At 37.6% G+C, this 24218-nt stretch overlaps 1 protein-coding gene across 2 annotated transcripts in view; it reads right to left on the bottom strand.

Annotated features, from left to right (window-relative positions):
* Positions 1-6869: 6869 nt before the first annotated feature.
* The window catches only part of CENPQ (centromere protein Q), a 28459-nt gene continuing 11110 nt past the window's right edge, over positions 6870-24218 (bottom strand). For both annotated transcript variants that reach the window (XM_008958673.4, XM_003833183.4), the window contains exons 6-9: positions 17506-17635; positions 11444-11563; positions 11231-11308; positions 6870-7765 (exon numbers count right to left, since the gene is read on the bottom strand). In XM_008958673.4, the coding sequence (XP_008956921.1) occupies positions 7634-7765; positions 11231-11308; positions 11444-11563; positions 17506-17635 (460 nt within the window). In that variant the 3' untranslated portion in view covers positions 6870-7633. The remainder of the gene's footprint in view (positions 7766-11230; positions 11309-11443; positions 11564-17505; positions 17636-24218) is intronic.

Here is a 24218-nt window from a genome sequence, read left to right as displayed (position 1 = left end):
AGGAGGGAGAGAGAAAAAAAAAGTGCCCACACCTGTAGAGGGGGAGGAGTTTATGATGTTGATCAGGTGAAAATCATCTCACATAGAGCACAGGCATTTCCACTCCATCTCTTCCTTTTTATCACATTTAGCCTTATGGTATAAAAGCCAATGAATACTAATCTTGATTTAGAGATAGTTATTTTCTAGCCATAAAACCTGTCTATTAATCAGTATCTCATGAAGGAGAATAAAAAGAAGAGAAACCCAGGCAAATGGTAGTACGATAAGAAAGTAATATAAAGGTATTGACCCTTTAGTTATTTTTTTATATATTCTGAAGAAAATGATTTTGCTGCCCTAAACTTCCAAGGCTGAAAGGGGGTAATCTCTACAGAGGATACATAAGTACATGAGAGTAATTTCAAGAATTTTAATTACTTCAGCCTATTCTTTTAAATGAAAAGTCATTCAGAGTTTACTCACTTCTTTCAAAAGACTGCAATTTTAACCACCATGTAAGTATTTACTTGGACATCTCAGCACTCAATATCTACATCTTGAAATAATATGCAACACAAATGTCTCAACGGCATATGCAGAGTGCTTCAGTTTGAATGTGGTTAAATGGGAGGATTCTGTTTACCACATTTAGGTCTCATAAAATGGTAAGGTAGGGCATTCTTCACTAGAGGACACTGAGCTTTGTAATACAATGGGCAGCTAGTAGTTGACAGCAGTGGAGAAATTGTATTAGATGTCAATTACTAGATGTCAAAATAAGAGTTTTTGATCTTGCTGTATACATTGATAACTTCTTTTTTAAAAGATGTTACTGAGAACAAAGTATACCTACTCTTGGCCCTAAGGAGCCTATATAAATACAGTTTTCTAAATATTAACTGAGTAAAATAGATTTTTTAAAAGTTAAGCTTTTTTTTATTTGCAAAACAGGAACTCCTTTAGACAGTAAGTGCAATATTCTAGGGGAAACTTTAAAAAGTTTGGGGTCTGGTTATTTATAAACTCTGAGACATGTAAAAGTCTCCCCAAATTTAGATTACGTCTTATTTCCAAGTGCATTTAAAACAGAAATTTGAGCTCTTTGTTTTTTATAAAACATCAGAACTAATTGGAACTAATTTTTGCCTGAAGAAAAAAATAATAAAAAGGCAAAACATTCCTTTTCCTGGAAAGTATGGTTGAAGGTAATTAAATTTGAGATATTTATATATATTAGGCTAAGGCAAACTTTTAACTCTGAGATTAATGGAAAAAGGAGGAAAAAAGGAGATTCCCAATGTAAGATTAATTTAAAGGAATTGTCTTCTGAAAACCCAGGTGAACAAATCCGCAATACATATTATCACTTTACTCAGAAAAATACATCAGATTGTACTTTGCTGTAATAGGGGTTACTCATGAGATTCACTAGCCCCTTCTACTTGTAGTTTATCAGAAAACTCCTAAGAAGAGGTTCAATTATTTTTTCACTTCCTTGTTCTATCATTTACTATCTGTGTGATCTCAAGTTATTTAGCCTCCCTGTGCTGCAGTTTCTTCACCTGCAGGATGGAGATAATAATGAATGTTATGAGGTTTAATTCCCATAGGGTTGTCATTAAGATTAAACATTGACATGTATATAGGTAATGGGATTGGACTAGTACCTGGCATGTAGCAAGCACTCAATAAATGTCAGCCATTTTTCTCATTGCTATTACTGTCTTATATCCCTGTTGTACTATTTGAAAACTTACGGTAATTTTAAGGACAACTCTAGGGGGTAGAAATGGGGCAAAATTGGCTAAGGCACATTTATTTCTATTAGTTTAAAAATGTATACATATGTAACAAACCTGCACGTTGTGCACATGTACCCTAGAGCTTAAAGTATTAAAAAAAATGAACAACTTAATTTTAAAAATGTGCTCTATTGTAGTTCTAATGAATTCAGAAAATGTCCCTCTTTTATCTTCTTCTTTGTCTAGTTTTAACAACTACTATATCCAATTTTGGAGATGGTTGCTAAAGCAACTTCACAGCCCTGATAAGAACAGAGGCTACTTTAATAAGACAGCAAACACCTAAGTCAAGAAAAATTGGTTCTATGGTGGCTTAGTTGTGAAGAAACACATTTAGTAACAACTCTTAACCAAAATTGCGAATTAGAAAACAAAAATAGCTCACTTTTTGACATAATAAAACCCAACTGAGAAATTAAAATTTCTCTCTGCTTTTGCTTGCCTTCTTTCCCTTCTCTCTCTCAAAGCTAAATATTTCTTAACAATGAATGAAACATGAGAGGATTTAGACTTATGTTTAGAAACTAAGCCAACCCGTATAATTCAAATACTAATTTTGACAGGTGCAACTGCATATTTTTGGTAAACAGGGAATGCCAAGAAATTCTATCCAACCAAATAAACAAAAGTAAATCCTTTAATTTTATGTTCCAGTGCAGGTGGCTCATATTTAAACAAAGCCTGTTTGTTGAACATATGCCCAACTGGGAGTTGGGGAAAATCAAAGGGCTCATATAAAGTAAGAATTTTAAGTGGCCGACATTACACTAAGGTTCTGCAACATATCTGTAAAGTCTGCCTCTCAAAACAGTTCTACCAATTCACCTTCCTTTAGCACAAGTATTCGGTGCCCATTTTTCAGTATGTTCAGCAATTTTCTTTCAGCTTTTTCCCGTCTTCGTCAATTTGATAGGTGAAAATATGTTTTAATTTGCATTTAAATGGTGAAGTTAAGGTTGATCATCTTTCAAATACTTATGGATGTTTTCCTTTGAGAATTGCCCATTTTCCTATTTGTATTTAACCTATTTGTTAATGATATTTCAGAGCTCTTTATTTAAAAAAGTTTTATTTCTTTGTTTTATTTATATTGTAGATATTTTCCTATTTGTGATGTGTCTTTGGCTTGATTTTGTTTTATTTTTATTTTTTATTTTTTGAGACAGTCTCACTCTGTTGCCCAAGCTGGAGTGCAGCGGCACGATCTCATCTCACTACAACCTCTGCCTCCCAGGGTCAAGCGATTCTCCTGCCCCAGCCTCCTGAGTAGCTGGGATTACAGGCATGCACCATCATGCCCGGCTAATTTTTGTATTTTTAGTAGAGACGGGGTTTCACCATGTTGGCCAGGCTGGTCTCGAACTCCTGACCTCAGGTGATCCACCCACCTCGGCCTCCCAAAGTGCTGGGATTACAGGCATGAACTGCCATGACCGGCCGGTTTTGTATTTTTAAAAATCTTATTTCAAAAAGTTCAAAATATTATGTAATAATCTTTCATGATTTTACTTTTGCTTATATGCATAATAGGGCATTTGCTACCCTGACATCCACTGTTCATTTCTTTCTTTTTAGCTTCTATTTTTATATTTAACTTTATTTACTGGGAATGTATTTAGGCATAAAGTAGGAATATTAAACATCCTCTCACCCTCCATTATGTAGTTAGCCAGTTTTATGAAGACCATTTATTAATAAATATTTTTCTGTATTTCATTTGAAATGCCATCTTTATCATATGCTACATTTTAATACAATATATCCTCTATCTCAAAAGTGTATTTTTTTTGTTATTGTTTAAGTTTCTGGCATTGGCATTTATCAGTCACTAGAGAAGAGATGTATCATAGTTGGCATGGGCTGTGCATGGGAGAACTTAGATGGCTGAGGACACTACAGAGGAGGACTGTTATTTGAATTATTGGGACCATGTATAGTCAAAGTTTATTTATTTCTTTATTTTTATTTTTTTGAGATGGAGTCTCACTCTGTCACCTAGGCTGGAGTGTAGTGTCGCTATCTGGGCTAACTGCAATCTCTGCCTCCCGGGTTCATGCGAGTCTCCTGCCTCAGCCTCCTGATTAGAGGAGCCCGCCACTGCGCCTGGCTAATTTTGGTATTTTTAGTAGAGACGGGGTTTCACCATGTTGGCCAGGCTGGTCTCGAACTCCTGACCTCAGGTGATCTGCCCGCCTCAGCCTCCCAAAGTGCTGAGATTACAGGTGTGAGCCACTGCGCCCGGCAGTTTAATTTTATTTGGATCTTGTCTTGGGTCTCTTTAGTGTTGCCATAAAGGAATACCTGAGGCTGGGTATTTTATAAACAAAAGAGATTTATTTGGCTCATCGTTCTGTAGGCTGCACAAAAAGCACAGTGCCAGCATCTGCTTCTGGCCAGGGACTCAGGCTGCTTCTACTCATGGTGGAATGTGAAGGGGAGCTGGCATTTGCAGATCATGTGGTGAGAGAGAAAACAAGAAAGAGATGGGGAGATGCTAGGCTTTTTAACAAGCAGTTCTCATGGGAACCAAAAGAACTTATTTACTCCTGGGAGAATGTCACCAAGCCATTCATGGGGGATCTGTTCCCAAATTTCTCCCATCTGGCCCCACCTCCAATATTGGGCATCAAATTTCAACATAAGATTTGGTGGCATGAAAAACAAATCTCATGTCTTTCTCGCATTGCAAAATACAATTATTCCATCCCCCAAAGTCTTAACTTGTTCCAGCATCAACTCAAAAGTCTAAAGTCTCATTTGAGACTCAAGGCAAGTTCCTTACAACTGTGAACCTGTAAAATAAAAAAACAAGTTATTTACTTCCAAGATACAGTGGTGGTGCAGACATTCCCATTCCAAAAGGGAGGAATAGGCCAGAAGAAAGGGGTAATAGGCCCCATGTGAGTCCCAAACCTATCAGGACAGATATTAAATATTAAAGCTCCAAAATAATCTGCTTTGACTCCATGTCCCGCATCCTAAGAACACTGGTTCAAGGGGTGGGTTCCAGAGCCTCAGGCATCCCCATCCCCATGGCTTTGCTGGGTGCAGCCCACGTAGCTGCTCTCGTGGGTTGGAATCCAATACCTGCAGTTCTTCCAGGCTGAGATTGTAAGCTGTTGGTGGCTCTACCATTCAGAGGTCGGAGAGTGGTGCCCCTGCTCCATCTGCTCCACTAGGCACTTCTCTAGTAGAGGCTCTCAGACCCTGTGGCAGCCTTCTTTCTGGGCACCCAGGCTTTCTAATACATCCTCTCAAATGTAAGTGGAAGCTGCCAAGTCTCCACTACTCTTGCATTCTGCATGCTTGCAGACTTAACACCACATGGAAGTCTCCAAGGCTTACTGGGTACACCTTCAGAGCAGCAGCCTGAGGCCCTTTGAGCTGGTGCCGCTGGGGTGTGGGGAGCAGTATCACCTGTGCCCCATCAAAAAGCCATTCTTTCATTCTAAACTTCTTAATCTGTGATGGGAGGGGTGGAAAAGATTTCTGAAATAGCTTTGAGACATTTTTTCCATAGTCTTATTAGCACCTGGCCCTTTTTAGTCATGCTCATCTCTTTAGCAAACTATTGCTGCTGCTTGGTCATACTCTTAGATTCCTCTCCTAAAAACACTCTTCTTTCCTTCTCTAACACGAGGCAAGGCTGCACATTTTCCAATTTTCCTCTGGTCTCTAAGCAGTTAGAAGTAACCATGCAGCAGCCTGAGCACTTTGCTGGTTAGAAATTTCTTTTCCCTAGAAACCCTAGGCCATCTCTTAAATGAAGCCTTCCATAAAGCCCTAGAGCATGGACACAATGCAGACAAGTTCTTTGCTACGGTGTAACAAGTGTGACTTTTGCTTCAGTAACTTGTAAGTTCATCATTTCCATCTAAGGCTTCCTCAGTATGACCTTTGCTGTCTCTTTTTCTATAAGCATTTTGGTCCACAACTACTTAACCAATCTCTAAGAAGTTCTACACTTTCCCTTGTCTTCCCTGTCTTCTCCTGAACCCTCCAAACTCTTCCAACCTCTGCCTATTACCCAGTTCAAAAGCTACTCCCACATTTTCAGGCATCTTTAGAGCAAGGCCTCACTCCTGAATACCAATTTTCTTAGTATGTTTAGTGTTGCTATAAAGGAATATCTAAGGCTGGGTAATTTATTAATGAAGAGATTTGGCTCATGTTTCTGCAGGCTGTACAAGAAGCATGGCACCAGCATCTATGGCACCACGCCATTCATGAGCGATCCACGCCATGATCTAAACAACTCCCACCAGGCCCCGCTTCCAATGTTGGGGATCAAATTTCAACATGAGGTTGGTGGGGCCAAATAAACCCTAGGCAAACCATAACAGATCTGTAATTAATTCTTAAATTCTTTCCAAAGAGTACACCAAAATGCAGTCTTATTTAAAGAAAATACTGTGTATGTTTTGGATTGGATGCTATCTACCAGAAGATATTGTAGATCTCTTAAAGTTAGATTATAAACTCTTCAAAGCTACAAGAGTAGTATGGCCAGTTCACACAGGGTGAAGAACTATATCACTCAGCAACAATGGTAAGTTAAAATCCCAGTTAACTATCAGTTATCTGTTAAACAGATGCTCTGAGAGAAACGGCATACATAATTCCTCCTCCCCGCCACCAAAAGCTACTATAACATTAGTGTTAAAAATCACTGAGTTAGGGCTCTACTACTCATTCTAAAAACATGAAGCTTTAAGTTTCCAAGTGAAGGGTTTTTAAGACATTTTGTAATAATCTTTACTTTTAGTCACTTTGCCAGGTTTTTTTTTGAGATTTTATTTTCCTCCAAAATCTATTAATAGGCCTTCTTTACCATGATTCCTATGAGGATATTGCTTGTGACCCTTTTCTTGAGCTGCCCCAGGGTCCTCATGTGTGATCTCCTCACTACACTGAAAACCCAACTTGTTTAACTACAGGTTTGTTCCCAGTGGTCTCTGCCTGAAGGGTGTTAACAGAATTATGGCATCTCCCAAATTAACTGATATTATAGGTCACATAAAAAAGTAATTGCAGTCATTTTATTTTACAGACTAAAAAAAAAAAAAAACCCAAGACAGTATACTGTAGTTTGTTAGAAATAATTTTTTATACACCAGGTTATAACTTATTCACATATATAAGCTTATTATCATAATAATAAAAGGTTTATACATTTTGGGTTTTCTTGTTTTAATAAAATAAATGTGCTAAGGTTCCTTTTTAATACTTTTTGGGAATATGTTTTGATGACAGTAGAAAATATTCAACATTAATTCACTAAACAACCAAAGAAGTAAAATTTTGATACTACCTCCAAAGTTAAAGATAGCAGGCATATCTTAACTACTTCCCAAAAAGACTAGGGAGTTAGGTAAAAGAGTGAAGGCATTTGAGGATTTTTCAAGTTCCAGATGACCAGACAGAAACTGTAAGCCATTGGCTACAGAACGAATGATAGCAAACACTAAGGTTTTTATGCACTAGACAGTGTATGTGAACACTTACTTATCACAGCTCCTGATATGAGCTGTTAACCAATAAATGAGTTCCATTCAGGCATTATAAACTATTAGATCCTTAAGGCAATTCCTATTTTATGGTTTTAGGCAAATACTTATAGATACAGCAATATAAATGTTAGTTTCCTAGATTTGGCAACTGCTAAAAACAGTCTTCAGAACTACATTAGATGCTAATGATAGAACTACAAAGACTAATTTTAAAGTGCATATCAGGAGATAATAAATCCTGCAGAAGCCTTAGCCTCTGTACATATAATCATAGGTTAACAGTTTTACAAATTCACGAACATTAAATTAATATGGAACAATCTAAAAAAAAAACACTCTTTAAGATGCATCCAGTTTCTTATAGGCTTCTTCAATGAAGGTTGACATGCTCTTCATCTGTGATGAATTATGAAGAATATCCAAGTCCCTTAGAAGAGCATTCTGGTTTGGAATTAGCGCCAAAATTTCTTTCTGTGGGAAAGATAGTATTAAATGTAGTTGTTAACATTTTATTATGAGAAATCTCAAATGTATGTTAGAGAGAACAGTAAAATAAACCTTAAGTATCTATCATCCAACTTCAATAATTGTCAACGAATCGCCATTCTTCTTTCAAATCTATCTCTCCCTCTCCCCATCCTGCTCCTTTCACCACTGGTAAATGCTAGGATTTTTTTGTTTGTTTGTTTTTGTTTTTTTGAGGTGGAGTTTCGCTCTTCTTGCCCAGGCTGGAGTACAATGGCGCAATCCTGGCTCACTGCAACCTCCAGCTCCCAGGTTCAAGCAATTCTCCTGCCTCAGCCTCCCGAATAGCTGGGATTACAGGCATGCGCCACCACACCTGGCTAATTTTGTATTTTTAGTAGAGATGGGGTTTCTCCATGTTGGTCAGGCTGTTCTCGAACTCCTGACCTCAGGCAATCCGCCTGCCTTGGCCTCCCAAAGTGCTGGGATTACAGGTGTGAGCCACTGTGCCCAGCCAATAGGAAAATTTCAAATTACTTCTTGAGAAAACATGAAGACTTTCCAATGCTACAAACATTTACACTACAATGTCTACTAGAGCCCTTGGAAGAAATAGTTTACTACAAGTAAGACAGTACTATTTTATAAGGAGTTATATGCTATTGTTAGAAGCATTAAAAAAACCAAACTGTCAGTATTTACTTCTAGAAATGTATCCTACAATTATGACTACACAAATCAGTAAAGACATATGTACAAGGGTGTACCCAGTCTTACCTGTATTAAAAAAATTATGTATTTCCATCAGTAATTTACAAATTATATGACCTCCATGCAACAGAATGTTACATAGCTATCAACAAAAATGAGAGATCTACGTGACTGACAAGATGTTCAAACTATACAGTCAAATGAGAAAAGTAATTTGCCAAACAGTTTATATCAGGTTCCATTTGTTTAAAGAACGAAATAGGACATAATGTTTTCATATATGTAATGTATAATTGGTCTATGATATACCAGGATGCCTCATTTTACCGTGTTCCCAGACACTGCATTTTTTACAAACTGAAGGTTTGTGGCAACTCTGTGCAAAGGAGGTCTATCAGCACCATTTTTCCAAAAGCACATGCTCACTTTGTATCTCTACATCACATTTTGGTAATTCTTGTAATAGTTCAAACTTTAAAAATTATTACGGTATCTGTTATGGTGATCTATGCCCAGTGTTCTTTGATGGAACTGCTGTAATTGTTCTGGGTGCCATAACTGCAACCATATCAAACAGTGAACTGAATTGGTAATTGTTATGTGTTCTGACGGCTCCACCAACCGGCCATTTATTTCCCAGTTTCTCTCCCTCTCCTTGGGCCTCCCTACTCCCTATGACACAACGATATTGAAATTAGGCCAGTTAATAATGCTACAATGGCCTCTAAGTGTTCAGGTGAAAAGAAGAATCATGTCTCTTACTTTAAATCAAAAACTAGAGATTACTAAGTTTAGTGAGGAAGGCCTATCAAAAGCCACGCAAACCAAAAGCTAGGCCTCTTGTGCCAAACGCCCAAGTTGTGAATGCAAAGGAAAAGTTCTTGAAGAAAATTTAAAGTGCTACTTCAGTGAATACATGAATAATGAGAAAGCAAAACAGCCTTATTGTTGATATGGGAAGTCTGAGTGGTCTGGATGGAAGATCAAACCAGCCACGACATTCCCTTAAACCAAATCCTAATCCGAAGCAAGGCCCTAACTGTTTTCAAGTCTATGAAGGCTGACAGAGGTGAGGAAGTTGCAGAAGAAAAGTTTGAAGCTAGCAGAAGTTAGTTCATAAGGTTTAAGGAAAGAAGCTGTGTTTATAACATAAAAAGTGCAAGGTGAAGCAGCAAGTGATGATAGAAAAATTACAGCTAGTTACCCAGAAGACCTAGCTAGCTAAGATCACTGGTGAAGGTGGCTATAGTAAACAACATATTTTCAATGTAAATAAAACAGCATTCTATTGGAAGAAGATGCTATCTCTAGGACTTTGATAGTTGGAAAAGAGAAGGCAATGCCTGGCTTCAAAGCTTTAAAGGAGATGCTTTTGTTAGGCTCTTGTTAGGGGCTAATGCAGCTGGTGACATGAAGTTGAAGCCAATGCTCACTGATCATTCTGAAAATCCCAGGGTCCTTAATTCTACTAAATCAACTACATCTGCGTTGTCTGTGCTCTGTAAATGGAACAACAAAGCCTGGATGACAGTACAACTGTTTAGAGCATGGCTTACTGAATATTTTAAGCCCACTGTTAAGAGCTACTGCTCAGAAAAGAAGATTCCTTTGAAAATATTACTGCTCATTGAAAATGTTCACAGTTACCCAAGAGCTCTGATGAAGATATACAAGGAGATTAATGTTGTTTTCACATCTGCTAACACATCTGTTCTGCAGCCTCTGAATCAAAGAGTCATTTCAATTTTCAAGTCTTATCACTTAAGAAATACATTTCATAAGGCTATAGCTGCCCTAGGTAGTGATTTCTCTGATGGATCTGGGCAAAATAAATTGTAAACATATTAAAATAAATTTATCATTCTAGATGTCAGTAAGAGCATTCATGATTCACAAGAGGAAGTCAAAATACCAATAACAGGAGTTTAGAAAAAATGGATTCAATTTTGAATCCTCATGGATGACTTTGAGAAGTTCAAGACTTTAGTGGAGGAAGTGACTGAAGATGTGGTGGAAACAGCAAGAGAACCAGAATTAGAAGTGGAGCCTGAAGATGTACCTGAATTGCTGCAATCTCATGATAAAAACTGGATGGACGAGGAGTTACTTCTTATGGATGAGCAAAGAAAGTGGTTTCTTGAGATGGAATCTATTCATGATGAAGATGTTATGAACATAGTTGAAATATCAATGAAGGATATAGAATATGACAAAAACTTAGCTGACAAAGCTGTGACAAGGAATGAGAGAACTGACTCCAATTTTGAAGGAGGTTCTACTGTGGGTAAAATGCTATGAAACAGCATCACATGCTACAGGGAAATCTTTCGTGAAAGGAAGAATCAACTGATGTGGCAAATTTCATTGTTTTCTTATTTTAAGAAATTGCCACATTGCATCCCAACCTTCAGTAATCACCACGCTATCAGTCAGCAGCCATCAACATTGAGGCAAGACCCTCCACTGGCAAAAAGATTACGACCTGCTGAAGGTGCAGATGATTGTTAACATTTTTTAGCAGTAAAGCGTTTTCTAAATTAAGGTATGTCCCTTTTTTAAAAAAAAAAAAAGAAAGAATGCTTTTTCACATTTACTAGACTACAGTATAGTGTAAACATAACTTTCATATGCAGTGGGAAACCAAAACATTTGTGTGACTTGCGGTGTTACTGCAGTATTTGCTTTTTTGCTGTGGTCTGAATCCAAATTTGCAACATCTCTAAAGTATGCCTGTAATCAATATGGTAAATAGGCACTTACCTGAAGTGTGGGTGCTTTGAGAGTTTTCTGAGAAAGTTCCGGAAGAGAGAGTACTCCACTACTATTTATTTGATGCATCTAAAGTAGAAGAAAGCTACAGATTATTTCAAAAAGCTGATTTCTCTCATCATATTATACTCGAAAGTTGTCTTGGCATAATTTAACCATTAAAAATTATATCCAAATTCCAATAATACAGTTTAAAATAATTACCTGTTTTACTCTCTCCTCTTCTTCTTCCACCTCACTTGCCAGAATCTTAATTTTGTTCTTTAGGCTCTGAATATTCCCAGTCATTAACTCTGTGGTCTCTACCATTTTATCTATTTCTTCCTGAGTCAGAAAGAGAAAAAAAAATTTTAACTTAAACACATTATTATATTAAATCCTAATAGATATTGTTATACATACACATTTTTAAAAACACCATATATATTTAAAACATTTTTAGAAGCAACTGGTGAATTTACTTTTGTTTCTTTCAAAAAAGAGACTTCTTGGAAAGCTGGTATGTCAAGGTATTAACGTGTTATAAGGATATCTAATTTCCCTGGAATAAGGAGATGTACATGAACACTTCCTCAAAACGTACCAATGCTGGTAGGGTCAGAGATCCTGGAAGATCCAAGTGTAAATCTAGCAGAGCCCAGAACTGATGACAACAAATACAGCAACCTTCCTTAAGCAGCATAAAACTTCATGTAGTGGAGAAATTCTGAATTGTTTTCATTTATTTAGGAACATTTAAGAGCCCGCTATTTTAATTTGTCAAAAGGAAGTAATGTTGGGCCTTAGAGCAGGGAGAATAAAAAAGTAACAGTTTCCCACATTAAAGGAATACATAATTTAGAGAGGAAGATGAAAAGAAAATAAGAAATGAATAAAACAAGTATGGGGACAACACATCAAGGATGTGTTGTGTGCAGGCCGAATATAAAATTAAAATTAGCAAGCCTCCAGGTTTCTAAAGGGTATTAAACGTGGCACTGCTTTCAAATATGGTCCTAGCAACAGTCAATGATAACATTGCCTGTATGCTTTGGGGAACAAGTAAATAAGCCACACAGAAAATATACATAAGTAATAACTCTTAAATCTTGTTCAGCAATAAAGTTGATGCTATATCTATGTCTGTTCCAAATACTGGATGCAGAACTGTTGCTGGGAGAGTAGTCTTCCTCAAGAAATATATTTTGGCTTCTAAATGACCTTTTTTTTTTTTTTTTTTTTTTTTAGAAAGGGTAGCTGCAGGGGTCAGCAATTGCCCATGGGATGTTTTTGTACAGTTCAAGAACTGTGAATTGTTTGTACATTTTAAAAGATTGGTCAAAACCTCAACAAAACAAAAGGATATGCAACAAAACAGTCAACCATATGTGGTCCAAAAAGGCTAAAATGTTGTCTGGCCCCTTACTGGGAATGTGCTGTTCCCTGAATGCCTAAGATTTTGGGACTGTGAGCTCTATTCACTTGAATCTAAACTCCATGGAGGAACAGACTCTGTTTTTATTTTTTATTATAGTAAATTTCAAACACATACAGTAAGAGAGAATGTTATCATGAACACCCGTATACATATTGGCCAGTTTCAATTAACAACTCAGGATCATCTTTTTTTTTTTTTTTTTTTTTTTGAGATGGAGTTTTGCTCTTGTTGCCCAGGCTAGAGTGCAATGGCACTATCTTGGCTCACTGCAACCTCTGCCTCCCGGGTTCAAGTGATTCTCCTGCCTCAGCCTCCCAAGTAGCTGGGACTACAGGCACCTGCCACTATGCCCAGATAATTTTTTTTTTCTGTATTATAAGTAAAGACAGGGTTTCACCATGTTGGCCAGGCTGGTCTTGAACTCCTGACCTCTGGTTATCCACCAGCCTCAGCCTCCAAAAGTGCTGGGATTACAGGCGTGAGCCACCACACCTGGCCCATGGCCATCCTGTCACACCTTTAACTCCATCTGCTTCTCCTGCTTCCCCTGTGCTATTTCAAATCCTAGATATCCTATCATTTTATCTATAAATATTTCAGTATACAGCTCTAAAGGATTTAAAGATACATAAGAGTACAATATCATTACTACACTTTAAAAAAATCTCAATAAATTCCTTAATATCAAACATATGGTTAGTGTTCACATTTTCAATTTTCTCATAAATTGGAGTTTTTTTTTACATTTTGTTTTAATCAGGTTCCAAACTGGTTGTGACTGGTTGATATGTCTAAGTCTCTTTTCATCCATAGGAGGCTTCCATTTCAATTTATTTGTGGAGATTGGATAGTTTACTCTGTGGAATTTCCCATGGGCTAAATTTTGTGAACTGTATTCCCTGGTGAAGTTTAACTGGTTCCTCAGCCCTGTGTTTTCTGTGAATTTGTTGTTGGATCTAACAGAGTGCTGTCCAATATAAATATAAAGCAAACCACATATATTAGTTTCCCGTGGCTGCTGTACCACCTACTTGGCTTAAAATAACAGAAATTCATTCTGTCATGGTTCTGGAGGACAGAAGTACAAAATCAAGGTGTTGGCAGGGCCACAATCCCTCTGAAGACAACAGAGGAGAATGGTTTCTTGTCTTTTTCAGCTTTTGGTAGCTGTCAGCATTCTTTGTAGCTGCATTGCTCTAGTTTCTGCCTTTGCTTTCATGTGGCTTTTTATTTATGCCTTCTCTTGTGTTTCACGTGGCTTTTTCTTTGTCTTTGTGCCTTCTCTTGTCTTTTATAAGAACACTTGTCATTGGATTTAGGACGTACCCATGACGATACAGGATGATTTCATCTTGAGATCCTTAATTATATCAGACAAGACCCTTCTCCTAGATTCAACCCACTACAAAGGGAATGTATAACAGCACTGAATGAACAAAAGGGTTAAATATAACAAGGATTACAATTTCTCATTATAAAATTTATTTTGTTCCATTGCTTTGGTTATCTTTGGGTATTACTACCATACTCATATGGTATCTTCTTTGAGGTTTTTTTTTCTCAATTCCTTTTAAAAATGTTTTTATGATTCTGAAAATTTTCTCTTTATCTTCTATTTACCATAAGCATTATCTGTTGTTTATTTGCTTTAGTGTTTCTTCTAATTTAGTCTACATATCTGAAAGGTTTTCTCTTTTATGTCTCATTCATTCCTGAATTCTCTACTTTCATTTATCAGTATTTCTAATTCCGATTTATAATTTTTCCCCTATACTTTCTACCATTTTTTTCTGAATTTATTTCAGTTCACTTGATAAATTAGGTTAATGTTTATCTGTTCTAGGCACGTGTCTTTTTGGTATGCTTTCGGTGTATCAGGAATGTTATTTTTGGTCTTTATTGTCATATTTTCTTATGCTAACTCTGATTCTGAAATCCTATGGCTCCATTTCTATGACAAGATCAAGGGAGTCTAAAAAATTATGCTTCAGCTGTTCTAATGCCATCCTCCCAGAATCTCCGAGATGGTGTTCACCATTGTTGTTTCCCCAGCACCATTACTGAGTGAGAGCACGATGAAAATGTTAAATGAATAAAATTTCTGTTACTATTACAGGTTTTGGAAGATCATCACCAGCAATGACTCTAGGCTGCAGTGAGAAAAAGCAATGGTTCTAAGGCACAGAGGAGAAAACTAATGAATACAGATAGAGTTTACAAGCTGCTAGTCCAAAGATCTTCTTATGCCAATGGAGAACTCTCCTGCCCCAAATGCCAGCGGTGCTTCTTCTGAGTGACTAACAAGCAAATTATAGATTGTAATTATGCTTATGTCCCATGGAGGTCAAATTTCAGCTGGAGGCCAGAAATGCTTACCAGTAGCATAAAAATCACACTATCATTTATGACATCAGAACACCCTTAACTGATGTGCATAAATACTAAATGTTAAAATTCTCCATGATTATACTCTCAAACCTTTTAAAATAACCTAAATAAACGTCATCTAAGTGTTTAGGTGATGAAGCTAGTGCCAATACTGAAAAGATGCCCTAAAAAAGTAGGAACCTTGGGATGGAAATAAAATGTAATATCACAGTTTGAATAAAGTGAGGCAGCCACCAAAAAATGCCACCCTATTAACTAAAAATACATATAGATTTGTGCTCAGAAATTGTTCCTTCAACTTTATTCTCAATCCTATGGAAAAATGGGAATGAATTGTTACCTTTGAATTATTATAAATTTTGGGAATATATTCCTTCAGAAACTACTACCACCTTGTACTTAATAAATTGCAACTAAAATCTATGCACCACATCTACAAACTACTTCAAAATGTCTAAGAGATACATGGTCCGATATGTGTTAGTTTTTATAATTATCTAATAAGCTCCTCAAGGTTGCTTTATCTTAGTTGTTTGGATATCCATTCATTAAAAGCTGGAAGTTAACCATGATAGATAAGGTTATCTCCTATTACCTTCCACAGGATGCCATACAACACAGTGATCAAGAATCATGTGCTACTGTCAGAATGATAAAGTTAGCATCTCAACTTTAAGCAACTTGTCTAAGGTTCAGTTAGAAATAGCATTATGTCTTTTTATCACATTTATAAAAATAGAATAATTTAGGTCAAACTCTAAGTCATTGTGAGGATTAAGGGATACAACTATAAAGTGCTTAGAACAGTGTCTGGAGTGTAGGAAGTCCCCAGTACATATTAACTCTAATGATAATTGTGTTTTCTTGCCATATACAGGTCAGAAAAATTTCCACGTTTTAAAATTCCACAGTATTTAGTGATAAGCTCCTCTAAATTGATAATTAAAAATACTAAGATAGTTCAGTTAAAATCTGATGAAAAATAGGACTGCTACTGACAGGTGACAGCGTGCTGGCAGCCCTTGCAGCCCTCGCTCACTCCCGGCGCCTCCTCTGCCTGGGCTCCCACTTTGGCGGCACTTGAGGAGCCCTTCAGCCCACTGCTGCACTGTGGGAGCCCCTTTCTGGGCTGGCCAAGGCTGGAGCTGGCTCCCTCAGCTTGCAGGGAGGTGTGGAGGGAGAGGCGCGAGCGGGAACTGGGGCTGCGCCCGGTGCTTGCAGGTCAGCTGTAGTTCCGGGTGGGCGTGGGTTTGGCAGGCCCCACACTTGGAGCAGCTGGCTGGTCTTGCCAGCCCTGGGCAATGAGGGGCTTAGCACCTGGGCCAGTGGCTGCGGAGGGTGTACCGGGTCCCCCAGCAGTGCCGGGCCACTGGCGCTGCTCGATTTCTCGCTGGGCCTTAGCTGCCTCCCCGTGGGGCAGGGCTTGGGACCTGCAGCCCGCAATGCCTGAGCCTCCCCCCCTCCGAGGGTTCCCGTGCAGCAGGAGCCTCCCCCACGAGCGCCGCCCCCTGCTCCACAGTGCCCAGTCCCATCAACCACCCAAGGGCTGAGGAGTGCGGGCGCACGGCACAGGACTGGCAGGCAGCTCCACCTGCAGCCCCAGTGTGGGATCCACTGGGTGAAGCCAGCTGGGCTCCTGAGTCTGGTGGGGACTTGGAGAACCTTTATGTCTAGCTAAGGGATTGTAAATACACCAATCGGCACTCTGTATCTAGCTCAAGGTTTGTAAACACACCAATCAGCACCCTGTGTCTAGCTCAGGGTTTGTGAATGCACCAATCTACACTCTGTATCTAGCTACTCTGGTGGGGACGTGGAGAACCTTTGTGTCTAGCTCAGGGATTGTAAATACACCAATCAGCACTCTGTCAAAACAGACCACTCGGCTCTACCAATCAGCAGGATGTGGGTGGGGCCAGTTAAGAGAATAAAAGCAGGCTGCCTGAGCCAGCAGTGGCAACCGGCTCGGGTCCCCTTCCACGCTGTGGAAGCTTTGTTCTTTTGCTCTTTGCAATAAATCTTGCTACTGCTCACTCTTTGGGTCCATGCTGCCTTTATGAGCTGTAACACTCACTGCGAAGGTCTGCAGCTTCACTCCTGAGCCAGTGAGACCAGAAACCCACCGGGAGGAACAAATTACAGACACGCCATCTTTAAGAACTGTAACACTCACCACGAGGGTCTGCGGCTTCATTCTTGAAGTCAGTGAGACCAAGAACCCACCAATTCCGGACACACTACTTAACCACAAATATATTAGAAATACTTCAACTTTAGAGGTGCCAAGTTCAGACAAATTTTTGCTTTAATGAAAACAACAACAAAAAAACAATTTAATGAAAAAACCTGGTTCAAGATCTAGTATTCACTACTGGAAGAACATCATGATAATTTTAAAAACTTTGGTCTTTTTCCCTTTCCCTAACTCTCTAATTAGGGATTCCCTATTCAAATTTCATACCTGTAGTAATGCCAGACCTTCTTCATTAGCTTTGTCTCGTGCCCTTTCCATATTCAGTAGACTTGATACATTAGTTAAATCTTCCATCTTTTTGGGAGGGACTTTCAGAGTTTCACACAGTTGTAGAAATCTTAAGGATAAAATAAAAACAATTATTTTGTTTATTTTTGAGTACTATTATTATTTTAAAACAGTCCTCATTTTTTCTTGTCCTCATATTCTTAAGGGTACAATATTCTTTTATTACCACTGGGTAACATTGCCAGTAAGTCTCCCCCTCTAAAAGCCCTGACAAATCATCATTTAGCCTTTCAATTTATTAAGATTTACCTCAAATTAAGGGACACTGGGGCTACTTTACTAAAAGAAAATTTTCTGTCTTACACATTTGACAATTTATGTACATGTTAAAACCAAAATTTCCTTTTATCATCCAGATGTTTTCTAGACTATTACACGACATGAGTCTATTATACATTGTGAATTGTTGGTTGAGAGACAGAACACTAGTCTAGAAGTCTTAACTATGACCCTGGACTCCAAATCTCAATTATTTTAGAGAATGTGATCAAAAATAGAGAAGATTTACATTAGTTATTCTAAATGATTTCAAAGAAAACTGAGTTCTATAGAGTTTAAGGCAAATAAAACACTAAGATTAAAGTGCATTGCTCGAAAATACTATAAACATGAATGGCATTTAATATTAAAGTTAAAAAATTCTTTTACAAATTTGAGTTGATTTGATCACCAGCAGAAACATCTATTTCTATCGTCACATCTGGCAGACTGCAAAATAACTTTCCCAGATTTGGTTCTTGAATTTTATGAGGAGGAAAAGCTAAATTTGATTCCCTTTATAACAGCAGTATCTTTGGGTTCTAAAAAGTTCTACTACTTAAGATTTGAAGAAATCTGAACAATAGTGGAACCCACTATCCCATTTTTGGGATCTTGTTAAAAATCTTAATTAAAAAAAAATCTCTTATTTTAGATTCAGGAATACATATGCAGGTTATGTAGGCAAATGTTGTGGGGCTTTGGTGTACAGATTATTTTTTCACCCAGGTAATAAGCATAGTACCTGATAGGTAGTTTCTCAACCCTCACTCTCCTCCCTCAAGTAGGCCCTGGTATCTTTGTTCCCTTCTTTGTGTCCATATATATTCAATGTTTACCTCCCACTTGTGAGAAAATGCACTATGTGGTTTTCTGTTCCTGTGTTAGTTTGCTTAGGATAATGACCTCTGGCTCCAACCATGTTGCTGCAAAGGACATGATCTCATTCTTTTATGGCTGCATAGCATTCCAAGTTTTATATATACCACATTTTCTTTAATCTACCACTGATAGGCCTTTAGGTTGATTCTATGTCTTTGCAATTGTGAATAGTTCTGTGGTGAACATAAGTGTGCATGTGTCTTTATAACAATTTATATTCCTTCAGGTATATACCCACTAATGGGATTGCTGGGTTGGATGGTAGTTCTGTTTTAAGTTGAGAATCTGCCAAACTGCTTTCCACAATGGTTGAACTAATTTACATTCCCACTAGAAGTTTATAAGCATTCCCTTTTGTTGGCAACCTCCCAGCATCTGTTACTTTTTGACTTTTTAATAACAGCCATTCTGACTGGTTTAAGATGGTATCTCATTGTGGTTTTCATTTGCATTTCTCTAGTAATTAGTGATGTTGAGAGCATTTTTGTCATGTTTGTTGGTCGCATGTATGTTTTCTTTTGAAAAGTGTCTGTTCATGTCCTTTGCCCACTTTTTAATAGGATTGTTGGTTTTTTGCTTGCTAATTTGTTTAAGTTTCTAATAGAGTCTTGATACAGACCTTTGTTCGATGCATTGTTTGCAAATAAAATTTTAATTTTTGTAAAGAAAAAAGTAGGCAGCAAAAACTCCACAAATCATAATTCTCATTAAACTGTTAAGACAAACTCTAGTTATTTAGAAAAATCATCATTAGGCTATCACATTTAAACACAAACTATCTGCCTAAGCTTTCCTAAGAGGAATAAGTTTTTTATTTTCTTAACAAAAATATTTTATTTATGAAGTTTCTTCTATATGTTTATTAAACCAATTATGTGGAAGGGTCATTCACTGCTCCAAATGTTCTAAATAGCAGTTAGATTTCCAAGAGTCTCACTAACTCTTAGAAACTAAAACCATGGCTTGAATATATCCTATTATATCAGCAACATTTAATCACCACTTATAACATTGTTTCTATAGGGCAGACTTTCTGGAAGTATGTTCCTTTACAATTGTAATGGCGAATAGTTTTGTTTGCCTAGCAAACTTGTCTGTGTAATCATGGGGCTAGGTATATAATCCAGTCTGTATCAATCATATCCATGGTAGCTCTTGTCAAAAAATCATGCCAAGAATAGGTGTATATCACCTAAGCTCAGCAAATCAGAAACCATCTCCTAGAATTTTCTAACTGAAGCTAAGGGGTAAGAATCGTCTTTTCCCTCTTTCTTCGCCAGGCTAAAATGATATACACAGGAAGCTGCCTATGACTATAGCTGTAATCTAGTAAGAACTGAAAAGTAAAAAATGAAAATAATGAAGCTAACATTTAGTCAAAAGCAGAGATGAGACTAATATATGAAAATGAGTTCCCAGAAACATCAACTTGGGAGATGCTAGGTTAAAGAAAATGAAATAGATTTATATGAAAATGAGTTCCCAGAAATAGCAATTTGGGAGATGCTAGCTTAAAGAAAATGAAATAGATTTATTTACTGCAGGGCTTCTTACATGCTAAGGTACCCAAATATAATTCACCATAGGTTACTTTTATCCACAGAATATCTGTAAGACCAAGTGTTTCAAATATACTTTGAGAAACACTGCTACAGAAAAATGTATTTAGAGTTCCAATTAGGATCAGTTTGCTAATGTTGTACTTTGTTGTATTGGTAGAAGTAACTGTATCTTGGGTATGGTGACTTCAGGAACTAAAGAAAGCAAGCTGTGAAAGTAAAAATAAGGGGGAAATAGGCCTTGAAATGTATGTACTCCATAGCTGTTACATGACAGAGACTGCCTATCTGTTGAATATAATCTTTTCCAATGAACCAAGGGGATCACTATGAACAGCAACTATTATGTAATAGTCACATTCATAAACTAAACATTAGTATTTGTTCTATATTAAAAAGATCCTAAACAGCTACATTTTCATTATACTTGTATTAGCTTATTTATTATCTTTTTAATATCTTCTTCCTTCTTTAATAATAGGCTGCTATACCTTTAAGCAATTTACAAGCCTGCTTCTAGCAGTTTTTAATTTGTTAAACCTTTCTCAGCAAACTCCCACCCCAACCCAACCCATCTGATTCACTCTTTCTACTTGGCTATTATGGGTTGAAAATTATATTTAAAGAAAAACTGAATAGAATTTGTACTCAAAAGAATTCCTTAAAATAGGTCACAAATATTTCTAGACAAACTTAAAACTGAGAAGCAGAACATTTTCTTTTTTTTTTTTTATTATACTTTAAGTTCTAGGGTACATGTGCACAACTGTGCAGGTTTGTTACATATGTATACATGTGCCATGTGGTGTGCTGCACCCATTAACTCATCATTTAGCATTAGGTATATCTCCTAATGCTATCCCTCCCCCTACCCCATGACAGGCCCCAGTGTGTGATGATCCCCTTCCTGTGCCCAGCTGTTCTCATTGTTCAATTCACACCTATGAGTGAGAACATGCGGTGTTTGGTTTTTCTTCCTTGTGATAGTTTGCTGAGAATGATGGTTTCCAGCTTCATCCATGTCCCTACAAAGGACATGAACTCATCCTTTCTTATGGCTGCATAGTATTCCATGGTGTATATGTGCCACATTTTCTTAATCCAGTCTATCATTGATGGACATTTGGGTTGGTTCCAAGTCTTTGCTATTGTGAATAGTGCCGCAATAAACACACATGTTCATGTGTCTTTATAGTAGCATGACTTATAATCCTTTGAGTATATACCCAGTAATGGGATGGCTAGGTCAAATGGTATTTCTAGTTCTAGATCCTTGAGGAATCGCCACACTGTCTTCCACAATGGTTGAACTAGTTTACAGTCCCACCAACAGTGTAAAAGTGTTCCTATTTCTCCATGTCCTCTCCAGCACCTGTTGTTTCCTGACTTTTTAATGATCACCATTCTAACTGGTGTGAGATGGTATCTCATTGTGGTTTTGATTTGCGTTTCTCTGATGGCCAGTGATGATGAACATTTTTTCATGTGTCTGTTGGCTGCATAAATGTCTTCTTTTGAGAAGTGTCTGTTCATATCCTTGGCCCACTTTGTGTTGGGGTTGTTTTTTTCTTGTAAATTTGTTTGAGTTCATTGTAGATTCTGGATATTAGCCCTTTGTCAGATGAGTAGATTGCAAAAATTTTCTCCCATTCTGTAGGTTGCCTGTTCATTCTGATGGTAGTTTCTTTTGATGTGCAGAAGCTCTTTAGTTTAATTAGATCCCATTTGTCAATTTTGGCTTTTGTTGCCATTGCTTTTGGTGTTTCGGACATGAAATCCTTGCCCATGCCTATGTCCTGAATGGTATTGCCTATGTTTTCTTCTAGAGTTTTTATGGTTTTAGGTCTCACATTTAAGTCTTTAATCCATCTTGAATTAATTTTTGTATAAGGTGTAAGGAAGGGATCCAGTTTCAGCTTTCTACATATGGCTAGCCAGTTTTCCCAGCACCATTTATTAAATAGGAATCCTTTCCCCATTGCTTGTTTTTGTCAGGTTTGTCAAAGATCAGATGGTTGTAGATGTGTGGTATTATTTCTGAGGGCTCTGTTCTGTTCCATTGGTCTCTATCTCTGTTTTGGTACCAGTACCATGGTGTTTTGTTTACTATAGCCTTTTAGTATAGTTTGAAGTCAGGTAGTGTGATGCCTCCAGCTTTGTTCTTTTTGCTTAGGATTGTCTTGGCAATGCGTGCCCTTTTTTGGTTCCATATGAACATTAGTTTTTTTTCCAATTCTGTGAAGAAAGTCATTGGTAGCTTGATGGGGATGGCATTGAATCTATAAATTACCTTGGGCAGTATGGCCATTTTCACAATATTGATTCTTCCCATCCATGAGCATGGAATGTTCTTCCATTTGTTTGTGTCCTCTTTTATTTTGTTGAGCAGTGGTTTGTAGTTCTCCTTGAAGAGATCCTTCACGTCCCTTGTAAGGTGGATTCCTAGGTATTTTATTCTCTTTGGAGCAATTGTGAATGGGAGTTCACTCACGATTTGGCTGTTTGTCTGTTATTGGTGTATAAGAACGCTTGTGATTTTTGCACATTGATTTTGTATCCTGAGATTTTGCTGAAGTTGCTTATCAGCTTAAGGAGATTTTGGGCTGAGACGATGGGGTTTTCTAGATATACAATCATGTCATCTGCAAACAGGGACAATTTGACTTCCTCTTTTCCTAATTGAATACCCTTTATTTCTTTTTCCTGCCTGATTGCCCTGGCCAGAACTTCCAACACTATGTTGAATAGGATTGGTGAGAGAGGGCATCCCTGTCTTGTGCCAGTTTTCAAAGGGAATGCTTCCAGTTTTTGCCCATTCAGTATGACATTGGCTGGGGATTTGTCATAAAAAGCTCTTGTTATTTTCAGATACATCCCCTTAATACCTAATTTATTGAGAGTTTTTAGCATGAAGTGTTGTTGAATTTTGTCAAAGGCCTTTTCTGCATCTATTGAGATAATCATGTGGTTTTTGTCTTTGGTTCGGTTTATATGCTGGATTACGTTTATTGATGTTGAACCAGCCTTGCATCCCAGGGATGAAGCCCACCTGATCATGGTGGATAAGCTTTTTGATGTGCTGCTGGATTCGGTTTGCCAGTATTTTATTGAGGATTTCTGCATCGATGTTCATCAGGGATATTGGTCTAAAATTCCTTTTTTTTTTTGTTGTGTCTCTGCCAGGCTTTGATATCAGGATGATGCTGGCCTCATAAAATGAGTTAGGGAGGATTCCCTCTTTTTCTATTGATTGGAATAGTTTCAGAAGGAGTGGTTCCAGCTCCTTCTTGTACCTCTGGTAGAATTCGGCTGTGAATCTGTCTGGTCCTGGACTTTTTTTGGTTGGTAGGCTATTAATTATTGCCTCCATTTCAGAGCCTGTTATTGGTCTATTCAGGGATTCAACTTCTTCCCGGTTTAGTCTTGGGAGGTGTATGTGTCCAGGAATTTATCCATTTCTTCTAGATTTTCTATTTTATTTGCCTAGAGGTGTTTACAGTATTCTATGATGGTAGTTTGTATCTCTGTGGGATCAGTGGTGATATCCCCTTTATCATTTTTTATTGCATCTATTTGATTCTTCTCTCTTTTCTTATTAGTCTTGCTAGTGGTCTATCAATTTTGTTGATCTTTTCAAAAAATCAGCTCCTGGATTCATTGATTTTTTTGAAGGGTTTTTTGGGTCTCTATCTCCTTTAGTTCTGCTCTGATCTTAGTTATTTCTTGCCTTCTGCTAGCTTTTGAAAGTGTTTGCTCTTGCTTCTCTAGTTCTTTTAATTGTGATGTTAGGGTGTCAATTTTTCCTGCTTTCTCTTGCGGGCATTTAGTGCTATAAATTTCCCTCTACACACTGCTTTAAATGTGTCCCAGAGATTCTGGTATGTTGTGTCTTTGTTCTCGTTGGTTTCAAAGAACATCTTTATTTCTGCCTTC

The sequence above is a fragment of the Pan paniscus genome, chromosome 5, assembly GCF_029289425.2.
Source record: "Pan paniscus chromosome 5, NHGRI_mPanPan1-v2.0_pri, whole genome shotgun sequence".
In the NCBI taxonomy this organism is placed as follows: domain Eukaryota; kingdom Metazoa; phylum Chordata; class Mammalia; order Primates; family Hominidae; genus Pan; species Pan paniscus.
The sequence above is the reverse complement of the archived record's forward strand: the minus strand, read 5'-3'. Positions and strand labels throughout refer to the sequence as shown.